We start from the raw sequence: 16,852 nt of genomic DNA, 5'->3' as shown, positions 1-16,852 counted from the left end.
AATCATTATCCTTTCGGTTGTGTAATCTCTATACATCTAAGAGGCGGTGCGAGGAGCTGGATTAATCATCTGTGAGCCCTGGGGGTTCGGAATTTGAAGGGTGAGTGACGATGTAGAATTGGCTCCATTGTGAGGTTAAAGTCTCCACCCAAAATTTGTTTGGAGTCTTGTGGGATGTCATTCAGTGTGTGCTAAAACGCTGGGTCATCAATGTTTGGAGGGTGTATGGTCATAATAGAAAGATCCTGTTTGCCATAGCTCAACCTGGAAATAAGCCATCCACCCATTGGTGCAATGACTGTTACACTGGATTTTTTGGCGAGAAGGGTGATAACCCGATTTTTTCCCATGAGCTTCGGAGCAAATAACTTCTAAAACCCAGCCTTTCCTCATCATCAGGGCCTCTTCCAATCTTAGTTTTTTGGAGGACCACTATATCGCCTGCTATGTCTTTACAACAGTCAATGATTTTGGACCCTTTAACTGGGTGGTGTAGCCCCTTGGGGGAGATAACATTTAATGACAACCTTGGTAATTGTTCTGGATCGTTGGTAGGCTGCCTGGTTTAGGTACCCTTGAGGAGAAGGCCATATAGAAAGGGCAAGCGGATCTCTATTGGTCCAATTATTCCACTGGATCGGAAACTTGGACTAGATGGGGGTGGGAGAGGAACTTGGAAATTAACGAAAAACCTTGTGGGACCCCTTAAGTTCCGGGGTAGTCTGGAGCCATGCTATGTACTATGTCTGTAGGAGACATAATACATAGGATAAATCGTGGTGGTGCACCGGTGAGGCATCCGCATCTGGTGAGGCGGGCTGTTCTGGTGTGGAAGTCATGAGTAAATGTAGGAGTATTAATGGGTGAGGTGTATTGTATTTGGCACTTTCAGGTAAAACAACATAGTCCTTTAATTGCAAGACAATAACAAGAGTAAAAACACATAACGTGAACAGACAGGAATGTTTGGGTAACAAATATGAAACATACTTAATGTTAAAGACTTAGAAACAACAGAGATCACTCCTTGTTGGAAAGAAGCATATACACCAAGTGAATACTCAACTGCTTTATGTCCTGTAATACCTGGAGGAACAGTAGAAATCCAAACATATGTCAACCGCGTGGTAAACGTGATATTCCTACCAATACTCCCACCCATACAATGACATATTGAAGGCAAAATAAGTACATCTGACATATGGAGTACTGTAGAGCAACGGAGTGCATATCAGTGGGAAGAAGACGGCATATGGCACATGGTGTAACTGAGTGCAAATTTCAAGATAGGCCTATTCCTGTGGTCTAGTGGATAGTCCATCTGTCTGTGTATCTTGCAGTAGCTGAGAAAAGATAGTGCTAAGACCTAGAGATTTAGACAACAACTATGAGAGCAAGCAATGGCATTAAGAATGTTACGAGCGCTAGGGCTGAGGACCTGCTCTCTATCCCATACATGGGGGATCCCGTTTGAGTGGGCTAGCAGGATAGACTTGTCATCTCAGCATGTGTGTTAAGACCACCTTAAGGAGTATGATAGTGCCTTGTGTGGGGGGGATAGTTTAATGGTCAAGTTAATCCTGCCAGTAGTTGAGTGCACATGATGGGCCTACTATTAGACATGGTTTCTAGACACCATGGGCAAACAGTAAGGGCAATGTACTGGAATTCTGTTAGGGTGGGAGGTGTCTTGGCGACTGGTCAAAGGTATTGACTGTGTGGAAGAACCTGTTTCTATGTAGGGTTACGCAGATCTAGTCTATCTCAGGTACATCATTTCGAATTAACAGACAGCAATGTAGGCCTAAGTTGCTAAGCTGTGAGGCTGGCATCATCCCTATTAAGCCTTGACAGAGCAAGGATATTCAAGAGTATACCATATAGTGGTAAGCATGACGATAGAGGGAGGATCCATGAACCGTTAGCCTCCATGTACCACAGAAAGAGCAATAACTCCAACATCTGCCTGAGTTCTTATAGCAAAAAGGTCCAACAAACATTGAAAGGATACGAAGGTAATACATAAGTGATGTCGATGATAACATAAGCGCCACCTGGGACTGTCAGGCAGAGGATAGATTTGCAGAAGGTTCAGGAAGGAAGTCCGAGTCCATCTGTGACACACTAGATGAACCCCCTCCTTCAGAAAGAACAGCCACCTTTCACAAGGAGGAGGGTTGTTGATCTATTGACCTTTGGCAGGTAATGGCTATAACATGATGCTCCCTTATTTAACACTCCCTTAGGCCGCTGCGATTCTCAAATGGTACTGGGATAGCCTCTATGACCGAAATCTTGAGAGAAGGTGTTACCAATTGTGGAGCGCCCGATGCAGATACAGTATAGATGCAGAAAGGTCAAGTTAAGGAGGCTGGCCACCTAGAACTATCGGGCGGGGTACCTGGTACAGACCAAGCCCCAACACCACCCCGCTCCAATTTTAGATGATGTCACAACCCCAAGGCACCCGAATGGTGGTATGATGGTCCCAATTATACAATGCAGTGGTCGGGGATTATCCAGTGCATGAGAGGCACAGCCCTTTTCCGGTAAGTGAAATATGAAGGCCTTCTCACTGGTCGTCGTGTTCACGTGGTAGGGGCTACTAACATTGCACCACAAGAGCTGAAGCCCTCAGATGTACCAGAAAGCAGACACCGCTTGAACTCTGCTGGCAACAGATAAGCAGAGCAATATGTGGGGCTGGTAGTGTGATATTGACCAATGGCTGGGGGATCTCAGGGGGCTATCTGGTAGATACGAGGTTGACAGTTACCTATCAGCAAGCACCTCGTGAAGGACCCTACCTCACCAATACACCCCTGAAAGCTGGGCTGGGGTATATGATCGCGAAACTATCCGCTTTGGAAGCGCTCAGGCTCTAATATATTTCCTGCCATTTTGTGGTGCTGTGGAGGATGGCCTGCCCAGAATCTCCCCATAACTCGGAAGGGGGTCAAAAATATAACAGTAGCATCAATTGCCTTAGAGAGGGATGTCTCTCCCAAATTTTTAATTCACTGACCTGCAAACAATGCATTGCGAGCACCACCTGGGTTGTAGAGTTAAATGCAGACACTGGGTCTGGCAAAGGCGCACATGGCATGCCCCCTATGCTGTTGTGTGATTAATAGCGAATCCTGACCGTCTCCGTTCCAAGCTCTCTCCCACAGGTTACCATTATCGAGCAGGGTCTGGCTGTAGTACGATACACCCTCAATCCAGCACACGTTACACTCTGCAGGCAATTCCGTGTGGAGCAGAGGCTCTGAGGGAACGGATGGCCGCCACCATCTTAGGTGACTGTCACGGAGATATTTGGATCCAAAAAGCCCAGTTTTAGGTTGTTGTAAGGGTCGCCTGTCACTTCACCATAATCACCAGTGGTTCCGCCATATGAACATGGTGCACTTCGGGATTAAATCATCATCTGGCCAAGTAAACGCGCCAGAGGCTCCACGTTACTTAGGTTGGAGCCCCCATCTTCACCACACGTCAAGCTACACCCCCCTAAAGACTCTAGTTTTAAATGTAATGCCTATTTAGGGTGCTTCCCTAAGTGGCTTCCCGTGTAAGGTGTTGTCCAGAAAGCACCATTGATTTTCAGTATCCACTGACAACAAGTTGAAAAGAATTCTTAGCTGGACCACCTAAATAGTAACAAGTTAGATATGGTATCCCCATCTTGCCCAACCTTGTGGTGTCTTATCTGCTGAATGTATTGTATTCTAGCATCCGATAACAAGTGGCTAATAGTCTGTTGCAAGTCTTTAATGAATCTGTGTTAAAGCCAATATGCAGAATTTGGATAAAACCTATCATACTTTCTAAAGCCATTTTCAGGTAGCTTGTCTACCTAGCAAGACGCTGATCTAATATGCAACTTTTGCAGCTCCTTTTTTAATGTCTGAGATCTGCCTCAGGTAGATTGTCCCGAAATGTACTCACTGATTTGATGATCTGGCTCTCAAGATATGTGATCTCTTTGTAAATTGACGAAATGCATAGTGAGAACCCGAGTGTTTTTGCTTGTTTCTGCTTGTGGCAGAGACGTATTCTGTGCTTCAAAATCAGCCATGTTAAATGTGACTCCTGATAGTTTTTGAACATATTGATAAAGGTGAGAAAAGTGAATTCAGGGTATGGCCAAGATGCTATGTCAACACTTGTATACATACTGAATATGAACTCCTCTTGGTCTTAGTTCCTCTTAGTCTTAGTCCCTCTTAGTCTTATTCCTGATGGTTTTTTAATGTATCGCTAAAGGTGAGAAGAGTGAATTCAAGGTTGGGCGAAGTCGCTATGTCCGCACCTGTATACATGCTGAATATGAACTCCTCTTGGCCTTAATCTTAGTCCCTCTATCACCTGCTTGCTTTAGATCACATTGGTGTCTGTCTCACAAAATGAAATCGAATAACAACCACCATTAAAGGCATTCCTGTCTGTTTTCATTCTGAATCTCCGGTGCTAAAGAGGTGCCCAGTAACTCTGATCCTTCCCTTTACACTACTTGGTAATTCGGCTTGGCCCCATCCGCAAAGTACGTGCCAAATCCCTTATGTACTAATATTGCTTTTAGAAAACCCCAGTTGACCTGTTTAAATGTTTGCATCAAGTGTTGCCCTGACTACTATATGCTGTACTTTTTTTTGTTTTGTTCTCCATTCCTTTGTCTTTTAATAAACCACAGTTGATCTGGGTGAAGGAGACAAGATATCCTATCATCAAGTCTACCTTCCAAAACCTTAGGTCTATGTAACCCACACCTTGTGGTCCTATCCTGGCTTAACAATTGCAGAAAGCTTCACCTTTGTCATATAAGGAGTGTCAAAATGGATTTACAGAAACCTGTTGAAATTGTTAGTTGAAATTTACATTAGCTATGGGGCAAAATAATTTTGGAAAATGGCAGTAAAGCTCTCTAGGCCTGAAGCTTTGACATTTTGAGGCTTCGAATCATTACAAACCTCTTCTTTGGATAGTGGCTCTTCTTGGGTAATTTAATCGCGTGTTGAAATTCGTCCTGGCAAGTGAGGCCTATTGACTTGCAGGCATATATTGTCTCAGATTAGTCATAACTTTACTCGACTTCCCTTGTTTAGTCGAGTGACTATCTTATCTCTGTTTTGCTTGGTAGCTACAAACTGGATCCCCTGAAAAGAAATCAGAACATCGTACCTTCTGTTGATGTGAAGTTTATACCCACTAATTGATACAAGGAAGTCCAGGTCTCCACTGGGGTAAAGCTGATGGAGATGTAGCTTTGGAAGGGATGACCGATCCAGTCAACCACTGCTATCTATCTTTCATCTAGTGTGATTATTTGTTTGTCTCGAGGTGTGGTCATCTGAGCAACCCTGTAAAGAGTGACGAAATTGAGACACAGTAAGAAAACTTCTTGAGTTTGGCTTGTATCCTCACTATTTTTTGTTCAAACTTGTTTTTTTATTATATTATATTATATTATATTATATTATATTATATTATATTATATTATATTATATGGTAATACATACAATCGTTCCACCCGTATATAGCTGTCATAGTGCTAATTCCTTGTACAGAGTATTGCGGTTGGTACGAGTCCTAGTTTTCTCCGGGAGTCCTATACATATTACCAGTGCATTACCTTCATCAGCTGCTTCTTAAACTAACCCCTCCAATATACCCCTAAACCTCCCTCCTTCCCCAGAACCCAGCCCTTTCACTGAGAATTACGATCCTGCTACCTCTTACGGGGAGCGGGTAGGGGAGCCTGAGATAGACCACAAACTCTGTGATAACAAAACGTAAAGACAAAAAAAGAGAGAAAGTAAAAAGTACGACATGCTGGGCTCATCTAACCCAACCCCAGTCTGAATGTTACCCTAGGTGATGTGGCCTATGATGTGCTCTGGTGTGGATCGTTACGCTGTTTAGAAATGGACCAGGTGTAATGCTCTAACCCTCGGGTAGCAGGTAGTCATCGGGAGGCTGGTGGACAGATAGTTAACCAAGGGCCCCAAGCGAATTCAAAATGTTTAAACGCATCCCTATAAATGTCACTCGTGCGTTTCATCGTTAGTGCCCTCCTTGAGCGCCTGCCATTGCATCATGGCCGGAGCGTCCTCCTTCTTTCAGGCTGCGGCCAAAGCCGTCTAGCCTCACTATTTTGCTTGTTTTTGAAAGGCTCAGTAGTATCACCTTGTTTCAAGTGTATATAAAATGAAACAATTGACATCCATTAATCTGCAAACGTTGTTGCTATCTAGGTAAATATAGTGTTTCTATAAATAATATTTGTCTCTAAAATATGGGTCTCTTTTTTTTTTTTTTTTTAGGAATTGGTACTTTACCTGACTAAAAATGAAGTTATGTGTTACCTTCTATAACTAGGTTGAGATTACTAGCCTTGCTGTCTCATGTGACCGAGGTTTATGAGCACAGATGCAAGTGTAGTGTTCTTATTAAATCTTTCTGTAAAAGCACTAGATAGCTTGGTTTCCTTCAGGGCAATATGAGCGAAGTGGTAAGCACATCCGAGTTTGTTTTATTTGTTTTTCAATAACTCTTGTTCAAGTTGTGTCTTTTATTAAACTTAGTTTTTAATTTTGATTTCCCCACAGAAAAAAATGTATCTTTACTTTCAGTTGAAGAATGAAACCTAAGTATTATAATTGCTATTTGGGGATCAGAGCTGTGGGTGTTCTCAACAGCAGTAATTCTTTGACCAGTTTTAAAGATAGAGTACTGGTGCACATGAAATGAGAAATGCCATTCATAATTTTACTTGTTACTTTCTAGTTATTCACCAAGGTGGGAATAAATGATGAGCGCTTAAAGCAAATCCTAGACCTCAAGAAGGAAATGGAAACTGCTATGACCAAATATGAAGAGCTGAACCTTGACAGCAGTCGAAGAGAAAGAAGAGTGGTATGTTTTTGTTACCAAAGTCTCAAAATTCGATTCTCAAAACATCTTTTAAAGGATTCTAGTTGTATCTTCTCATTAACCCTTGTTTAATGCTGTCAGGCTAGCTCCGTAATTTAATTGCTTGCTGCTGATGCGTTAATGTGCGGATGGCATGTTGAAATCCTGGTTAGGAATTTGGTTGGTAAATTGAGTAGCATTATATTGGCATTTAGTAATATCTGGCATTTACAGGTCTTAGAAATGGCAGAAGGGCTGCATGGAGTGCTCTATAGAATTGATTTATTGCTGTTTAAACATGCTTTTGATTTCCTCCTAGAGCTAGGCCAGAAAATTGTTCTTTCTTCTACACCTCATACAGGGCTGGGTAGATGACACCATCATGCAAGCGGTGTTGCGTAAAACAGTGTGTGTTCCCATTTTGGAGTGGTTATTGCCTATTGGAGCTAGACAACAAAAACTACATATATACTTGTTGCCTTCATGTAAACTCCATTACAGATATGGATGCAGCATCATAAGATAAATTGTATATGTGTATATGGTCACACTGTTCTAATTTTGACTTGTGAATCATGTCCACTTTATGGTGTAACATAATCACTTTATTCATGTGTCACCTTGCTCATTATTGTATGTCCAAGGTGTTCAACTCAAACGTTCCTTTCTGAACACATAAATGTTATTTCCGAGCTCAAAAACTTTAACAGTATTACTCCACACGTTACATTTTATCATAATCTCTTGGACCCCTTGGAAAACGAACTGCTAGTGCCAGGACGCCAGAGGAATACGGCGGACTTTCCCTTTCTTTGCTGACACCTTGTGGATTTCTTCACGACTCGCCGGACCCGCTTCGCGGGTCCCGCAGCGCGTCGCCTGCCAGGAGGCAGATCCAGTGACCACAGGAGGAGTGCGGGGACAGGCGAGTAACCAGCGGGGCTGCGAGCATAGGCAGGGGACTCCAGCGTCCAGGAGCCCCTGCGCGCCCAATCACCATCACCTGGGCTGCTCTCCCCGCTGGCCACGCCCCCCCGCCAACAGTGGTTAAAACCTGATCTCACCTTGTGCCTGTGGGACCCCTTGGAAAACGAACTGCTAGTGCCAGGACGCCAGAGGAATACGGCGGACTTTCCCTTTCTTTGCTGACACCTTGTGGATTTCTTCACGACTCGCCGGACCCGCTTCGCGGGTCCTGCAGCGCGTCGCCTGCCAGGAGGCAGATCCAGTGACCACAGGAGGAGTGCGGGGACAGGCGAGTAACCAGCGGGGCTGCGAGCATAGGCAGGGGACTCCAGCGTCCAGGAGCCCCTGCGCGCCCAATCACCATCACCTGGTCTGCTCTCCCCGCTGGCCACGCCCCCCCGCCAACAGTGGTTAAAACCTGATCTCACCTTGTGCCTGTGGGACCCCTTGGAAAACGAACTGCTAGTGCCAGGACGCCAGAGGAATACGGCGGACTTTCCCTTTCTTTGCTGACACCTTGTGGATTTCTTCACGACTCGCCGGACCCGCTTCGCGGGTCCCGCAGCGCGTCGCCTGCCAGGAGGCCGATCCAGTGACCACAGGAGGAGTGCGGGGACAGGCGAGTAACCAGCGGGGCTGCGAGCATAGGCAGGGGACTCCAGCGTCCAGGAGCCCCTGCGCGCCCAATCACCATCACCTGGGCTGCTCTCCCCGCTGGCCACGCCCCCCCGCCAACAGTGGTTAAAACCTGATCTCACCTTGTGCCTGTGGGACCCCTTGGAAAACGAACTGCTAGTGCCAGGACGCCAGAGGAATACGGCGGACTTTCCCTTTCTTTGCTGACACCTTGTGGATTTCTTCACGACTCGCCGGACCCGCTTCGCGGGTCCCGCAGCGCGTCGCCTGCCAGGAGGCAGATCCAGTGACCACAGGAGGAGTGCGGGGACAGGCGAGTAACCAGCGGGGCTGCGAGCATAGGCAGGGGACTCCAGCGTCCAGGAGCCCCTGCGCGCCCAATCACCATCACCTGGGCTGCTCTCCCCGCTGGCCACGCCCCCCCGCCAACAGTGGTTAAAACCTGATCTCACCTTGTGCCTGTGGGACCCCTTGGAAAACGAACTGCTAGTGCCAGGACGCCAGAGGAATACGGCGGACTTTCCCTTTCTTTGCTGACACCTTGTGGATTTCTTCACGACTCGCCGGACCCGCTTCGCGGGTCCCGCAGCGCGTCGCCTGCCAGGAGGCAGATCCAGTGACCACAGGAGGAGTGCGGGGACAGGCGAGTAACCAGCGGGGCTGCGAGCATAGGCAGGGGACTCCAGCGTCCAGGAGCCCCTGCGCGCCCAATCACCATCACCTGGGCTGCTCTCCCCGCTGGCCACGCCCCCCCGCCAACAGTGGTTAAAACCTGATCTCACCTTGTGCCTGTGGGACCCCTTGGAAAACGAACTGCTAGTGCCAGGACGCCAGAGGAATACGGCGGACTTTCCCTTTCTTTGCTGACACCTTGTGGATTTCTTCACGACTCGCCGGACCCGCTTCGCGGGTCCCGCAGCGCGTCGCCTGCCAGGAGGCAGATCCAGTGACCACAGGAGGAGTGCGGGGACAGGCGAGTAACCAGCGGGGCTGCGAGCATAGGCAGGGGACTCCAGCGTCCAGGAGCCCCTGCGCGCCCAATCACCATCACCTGGGCTGCTCTCCCCGCTGGCCACGCCCCCCCGCCAACAGTGGTTAAAACCTGATCTCACCTTGTGCCTGTGGGACCCCTTGGAAAACGAACTGCTAGTGCCAGGACGCCAGAGGAATACGGCGGACTTTCCCTTTCTTTGCTGACACCTTGTGGATTTCTTCACGACTCGCCGGACCCGCTTCGCGGGTCCCGCAGCGCGTCGCCTGCCAGGAGGCAGATCCAGTGACCACAGGAGGAGTGCGGGGACAGGCGAGTAACCAGCGGGGCTGCGAGCATAGGCAGGGGACTCCAGCGTCCAGGAGCCCCTGCGCGCCCAATCACCATCACCTGGGCTGCTCTCCCCGCTGGCCACGCCCCCCCGCCAACAGTGGTTAAAACCTGATCTCACCTTGTGCCTGTGGGACCCCTTGGAAAACGAACTGCTAGTGCCAGGACGCCAGAGGAATACGGCGGACTTTCCCTTTCTTTGCTGACACCTTGTGGATTTCTTCACGACTCGCCGGACCCGCTTCGCGGGTCCCGCAGCGCGTCGCCTGCCAGGAGGCAGATCCAGTGACCACAGGAGGAGTGCGGGGACAGGCGAGTAACCAGCGGGGCTGCGAGCATAGGCAGGGGACTCCAGCGTCCAGGAGCCCCTGCGCGCCCAATCACCATCACCTGGGCTGCTCTCCCCGCTGGCCACGCCCCCCCGCCAACAGTGGTTAAAACCTGATCTCACCTTGTGCCTGTGGGACCCCTTGGAAAACGAACTGCTAGTGCCAGGACGCCAGAGGAATACGGCGGACTTTCCCTTTCTTTGCTGACACCTTGTGGATTTCTTCACGACTCGCCGGACCCGCTTCGCGGGTCCCGCAGCGCGTCGCCTGCCAGGAGGCAGATCCAGTGACCACAGGAGGAGTGCGGGGACAGGCGAGTAACCAGCGGGGCTGCGAGCATAGGCAGGGGACTCCAGCGTCCAGTAGCCCCTGCGCGCCCAATCACCATCACCTGGGCTGCTCTCCCCGCTGGCCACGCCCCCCCGCCAACAGTGGTTAAAACCTGATCTCACCTTGTGCCTGTGGGACCCCTTGGAAAACGAACTGCTAGTGCCAGGACGCCAGAGGAATACGGCGGACTTTCCCTTTCTTTGCTGACACCTTGTGGATTTCTTCACGACTCGCCGGACCCGCTTCGCGGGTCCCGCAGCGCGTCGCCTGCCAGGAGGCAGATCCAGTGACCACAGGAGGAGTGCGGGGACAGGCGAGTAACCAGCGGGGCTGCGAGCATAGGCAGGGGACTCCAGCGTCCAGGAGCCCCTGCGCGCCCAATCACCATCACCTGGGCTGCTCTCCCCGCTGGCCACGCCCCCCCGCCAACAGTGGTTAAAACCTGATCTCACCTTGTGCCTGTGGGACCCCTTGGAAAACGAACTGCTAGTGCCAGGACGCCAGAGGAATACGGCGGACTTTCCCTTTCTTTGCTGACACCTTGTGGATTTCTTCACGACTCGCCGGACCCGCTTCGCGGGTCCCGCAGCGCGTCGCCTGCCAGGAGGCAGATCCAGTGACCACAGGAGGAGTGCGGGGACAGGCGAGTAACCAGCGGGGCTGCGAGCATAGGCAGGGGACTCCAGCGTCCAGGAGCCCCTGCGCGCCCAATCACCATCACCTGGGCTGCTCTCCCCGCTGGCCACGCCCCCCCGCCAACAGTGGTTAAAACCTGATCTCACCTTGTGCCTGTGGGACCCCTTGGAAAACGAACTGCTAGTGCCAGGACGCCAGAGGAATACGGCGGACTTTCCCTTTCTTTGCTGACACCTTGTGGATTTCTTCACGACTCGCCGGACCCGCTTCGCGGGTCCCGCAGCGCGTCGCCTGCCAGGAGGCAGATCCAGTGACCACAGGAGGAGTGCGGGGACAGGCGAGTAACCAGCGGGGCTGCGAGCATAGGCAGGGGACTCCAGCGTCCAGGAGCCCCTGCGCGCCCAATCACCATCACCTGGGCTGCTCTCCCCGCTGGCCACGCCCCCCCGCCTATCACGCAGTAGCCAAGTTTTAAGGAGACTAGTAGCCCCGCTTCGCGTGAGCGAGCGGGAGCGACCGGGAGAAGCCCGGGACAAGGGCGGGACCGTCTGTGGCCGTCCGGGGCCGAAGGAGGCCGGGCTGGGCCACCACCCCTGGTCATTGTGACACTCCATCTACCATAGTAAGTGACATAGTTTCCCTTGTATTGTTTCGTTACTATTATGGCAACTGCTGTAAATACAAGTCCTGTAACCAGCCAATTGATGTCTCTTCCCACGGAGTCTGGCCCCTTGGCCATTGGTCCTCTAGATAAATTCTTTTTTAATCGCTCACTGGCATTAGATAAAGAACTAACTTTGGCAGAGAAGCGTGCCGAGCGTAGGCTTTCCATTGAAATACTCAAGAACTCTACGGACAAGTTCCCAAATATAGTCTATCCCACTCTGGTAACCCCTCTATCATCAGTGAGCATTCCGGTTACAAACAGAGACTCTGAAGCCCCGGGAGATAAAACTACTAAGACTGTCGTAGCAGATTTAAATAATATCAGTGGTAGTATATCTCACCCACTATTGCATACTGATGTGGGTCCTCATGTTGTATCGGCTAATTCCAAAACTGGGGCTAAAAGGAAATGTCCAGCTTCTGTTAAAAAATGTATGAAAATGGTCCGACCACCACCAAAAATCAGGAAGTTACATAAACTTGTCAACATTGGGAATCCAGTTAAAGAACCAGTACAAAGAACAGGATGTGTAACATCAACTATTCCTACTTCTCAGGATATCCAAGACAAAGTGGACAATTCTTGTTCTGTTCCAAAAGCATCAAGTAATGTTAATGATGTACTATTCGCAAATATGCTTCCAGAATTGGAAAAAATGTTTAGACTGGTACTTATTCCCATTGAGGATAGAATTGCAAAACTCACAGATAGGTTAAACCACTTTGAGCAATCAACTTTAGATAATTTCTATTCTACTAAATCCCTGATTAAAACGAGTAGGTTGGAAATAAGCTCAAATCCTCAGGTTGTAAACAACCCCCACACACAGGACAAGGGTAGAAATCCTAGAAATGGCTCACCTTTACCTTCTAAACAAAATAAACCCCCAGCTGAAGTCACCGCAAAACCCTTAGTTAGGGTTGAGAAAGCGAATACGGGCTCTGAATCATCACAGTCGAATTCAACACATCCCGTACAGTCCTCATTACCCCAGCCACAAAACCAACCGGCCGTTGTAAATGTTGTGGTTACTTCGTGCCAACAAGTGGGTAAAGTACCAACACCTGTAAACACAACTACCAATACACGTACACCTCCTAACACCACGGGGGTAGGAAACAGGGTCAGTGTTAACCAGTCGGCTGTTAAAGCCACAACTGCGCCCCTAGCAAATAATAAACAGGTGCAGAAACCAGCCCCCCCAACCTCCTCCCCAAGTTCCCAAACCTATCCCAACGCCCTTGCAAAAGCCACCTCATAGAAAACCCCCGATCAATCTTACTCCAGACTCCTTCCCCTATGTGGCAGTTCTCATCAATGTACCATCTTTACCCCCAGGGCAGAGAGAAAATTTCCAGATGCTTAAAAATAAGACCATGCACTGGTTAAAGGAAAATCGTCCTCTGCCGGGTGACATTGATGGGTTAATAATAGGGGCAAGAAGAATAGACTGGATGGGTTATACACCAAAAACCCTGGGGGGGGACTGTATAGTGGTTAATTTTCAAGATCCTAGGGTGGTGGGGTGGATAACAAGGCAAGGATGGGGAACAAATAAGGGCGGTATTGGTATTGTGGACCTCACCTTTTTTTACCCCAGATCAACAAGTGTAACTACAAGTCTACTCAACGAGCCCATAGTCCCCCCAATGGCGCTACGGCCAGTGATTTCTTTACCACCTCCCCATGTTAGCTTTAATTATACCCCACATACACACAATAATCCCCATGTAGGATGGCAGGACTCAGGGTGGGGGTATTGACATACTGGTATTGACAACGTGGGTGGAATTACAAAAGAAGTAGAGGCGCCAGGTGATGTCTGTGGTAATATTATTGCTACAGACATTATGGAGAATAGCACTGAGGCCGGGTGTGTGACCGACGAAGGTGGTTCTAGACTAGGAACATTAAATTCAAATATCGTACACCCTGTAATGGATGATTTAGCTGTGGCCACAGTAGATGACCCAGAAAGGCTGGCCAGCCTAATGGGAATATCGATGTCATCCCATGAATCTCCACTTGTCAAAGCCAGGGATGGGTCAAATGTAGATACTGGCACCTTTTTGTCTTGGAATGTCGCCGGATTGGCTAGCAAGTTGGACTCCCAACTTTGGGTGGATTTTATAAGTGGTTTTGACATCTGTTGTTTTCAAGAAACCTGGGCTTGTGATCCACTCTTTTGTTTAGGTTACTTGAATTACTATATATCTGCCACAAAAGGGGGAAGAGGGAGGCCAAAGGGTGGCCTAACTGTGTGGGTTAGACAGGGTTTGCACATTGATATAAAAATCCTAGACCTGGGAAATAGTGATTTACAAGCCCTTAGAATCTCTGTTGTAAATGGTCCACCAATAGATTTATACAATGTCTATGTGAGAGGTGGTAAAGTAACAAATTCATCTACAATCGAGTTGTTGTCCGACGTTATGGAGGTCAATTCCCAGGGTAATGTAAAGATAATTGCTGGGGACCTAAACAGGACTTTTGAACCCTTGACTTGTACAAACGTCCTCATCGAGTGTGAAGAGGACAATCTATGGGGAGTACCTTCTTTAAACTTACTACCTGTGAAGCAATGGACTAAAGAGATTCTCCTATTAAATGGAATATGTTCGGAATACGGTCTAAGAGCCCTCAATGGTAGGACACCTGGTGATAAGGAGGGCAGTTTTACCTTTGACAATGGTATTAACAGGAGCCGAATCGATTATATACTGTGTAGTCTCCAGCTGTGGAATGGGGTTGTTGACATGGCAATCAGGCCCCGGGTTGAAAGTGATCACAACCCCCTATGTGTGTCACACAAGTGGTGGAATACAGGTTCAGGAAATCCTAATGAGACACATGACGAAACTCCTCTGTTAAGCAATGATGAGCGAAGGTTAAAATGGCCCAAGGTGCTAGCAAATGAAGTCACTATGACATATATAACTAACAAGGTAGATTGTGCAATTTCTGCGATCGAAGCAGTAGCCCTAGTGGCTCCTGGGGACAACTTTATCACAGAAATCCACAATAAGTTATTCTCCGCTTTAAGACCATGTTTTTTCATAAAGCAAAGAAAAGGGAAGAAAACTAAAGAAGTGGGTAGGTGGTTCGATAACCATTGTAGAGCAGCACGTCTAGATTTGGGGCATGCGATAAGGAACAGGGATCGTGCCTCAGTGATAAAGAATAGGAAATTGTACAAAGCAGCCATTTATCGTGCAAAAAAGAAATGGGACGAAGATCACTGGGCCCAACTAAAAGAAGCCTCTGATAATAAAGACCCAATGTTATTTTGGAAAATTATCAAGTGGGGTAGTGGTGCGGGCCCAGCAAAACCCGACAATAATGTATCAGTGGAATCCTGGGTTGATTATTTTGGGCCCCAGTATGCGGAAAGTAATAAGTCTGTGACAGCTGATGAAATAACACCGGTCTACGCAATCGAAGATCTTTTTTTCCTTAGTGAAGTAGTAATTGCCATTAGTTCTGCAAAATGCGGGAGGGCGCCAGGCCCAGATGGTATCCCCCCTGATATTTTTAAATATGATGTGGCCAGATGGGCGAGATACATCCTGCTTGTAGCAAATGCTCTAGCAAAGGGGGCAGTGGTTCCAGATACCTGGAAATGTGCAACCATTATCCCCATCCACAAGAAGGGCGACCGCTCATTGCCTGCTAATTACAGGCCTATAAGCTTAATAGCCACCGTGCAGAAAATAGTCGGGAGAATGGTAACCAACCAGCTAATGGACTGGGTAGAAGATAACAGCGCCCTCTCACCATACCAGGCGGGATTTAGGCGTGCTACTAGTACCATCGACCAGGTCTTTCGCTTCACTATATTGCGGTGGAAGACCGTTGAGCTGGGGAGGGGCAGCCTGTATGTCGCGTTTGTTGATCTGCGGGCTGCGTTCGATCTAGTCCCCAGGTACAAACTATGGTCGGTGCTCCGAAAGTTAGGGATTCCTGCAGAACTGCTAACTTTAATCATGCGACTGCACGAATCCAATTTTGCCAGAGTCCAATGGGGAGGAAGTAGCGAGACAACGGTGGACTTTCCTGTTGAAAGGGGTGTTAGGCAGGGATGTTCCATGGCCCCTCTGCTTTTCTCGTTATTCATTAACGGGATAGTCGAGAGAATGTTGAGGGCTAGTGTTGACGCCCCATCGTTAGCGGACACCAGGGTCCCGATCCTGATGTTCGCTGACGACACTCTTATTCTGTCTAAGACTCCTATGGGGCTGCAACGTGCATTAAGCATTTTTGATGCTTTTTGCTTGGAGCACGGGCTTGAGGTAAATGTAGGAAAAACTAAACTAATGGCCTTCTCTGCTGGACGCAGAAGCTATCCTAAAATTACCCTAAATAACAGCAGGCTCGATATAGTCAATGAATTTACATATTTGGGAGTGCAGATTGCGGGGGGGACTGGCTGGACGCATCACGTGAACAAAGTAGTCCTAAAGCACCAGCAGCTATCGGGTGTCCTAAGGGGGGAACACCGTAAATCAAAAACAAAACCTATAAAACCCGCCCTGACGGTGTATGACGCGAAGGTTCTGGGTGCTACCTTATACGGTGCTGAACTATGGGCTTGGAATGGTCTGACGGCTCTTCAGACCTCCGAGAACAAGTTCATGCGTGGAATTACAGGACTTCCACAGAGCACCCCCCTAATCCCATTGTTCCTGGAGCTTGGTAGACGCACGATTATCGACAGAGCTCGATTGCGGCCAGTTCTTTACTGGAGACGCCTTTGGACGACTCCGGAAATAAGACAGTACGCTGAGAGTTTTCTGTGGATCATCAAGGAAGACGTCTTCCATAAAATAAAATGGTTAAAACATCTGAAGACCATGTTGGAAAATCTAGGGTTTTCAAATCTTTGGATTAACCCCGAGGGAGAAACCTTCCCAAGTAAAGAAGCTCTTAAAAAACAATATTGGGATTGGGTGGGCGGTAAGATGCTGAATGACAATAGGGCAGATTCTATGTCTGGCCGTTTCCTGGAGATTAAAATTTCACCTGTCTTGGAAAACTATTGGTATAATGTTACGGTAC

General features: G+C 48.3%; 1 protein-coding gene across 2 annotated transcripts in view; it reads left to right on the top strand.

Moving 5' to 3' along the window:
* Positions 1-16,852, top strand: part of UVSSA (UV stimulated scaffold protein A) — a 262,208-nt gene that overhangs the window by 67,152 nt on the left and 178,204 nt on the right. For both annotated transcript variants that reach the window (XM_078678640.1, XM_078678639.1), the window contains exon 7: positions 6,787-6,915. In XM_078678640.1, coding sequence (XP_078534766.1) covers positions 6,787-6,915 — 129 coding nt within the window. The remainder of the gene's footprint in view (positions 1-6,786; positions 6,916-16,852) is intronic.

The sequence above is a fragment of the Lissotriton helveticus genome, chromosome 2_2 (genome assembly GCF_964261635.1).
Source record: "Lissotriton helveticus chromosome 2_2, aLisHel1.1, whole genome shotgun sequence".
Classification (NCBI taxonomy): Eukaryota; Metazoa; Chordata; class Amphibia; order Caudata; family Salamandridae; genus Lissotriton; species Lissotriton helveticus.
Note: the sequence above shows the minus strand (reverse complement) of the source record. Positions and strands in the feature narration are given on the sequence as shown.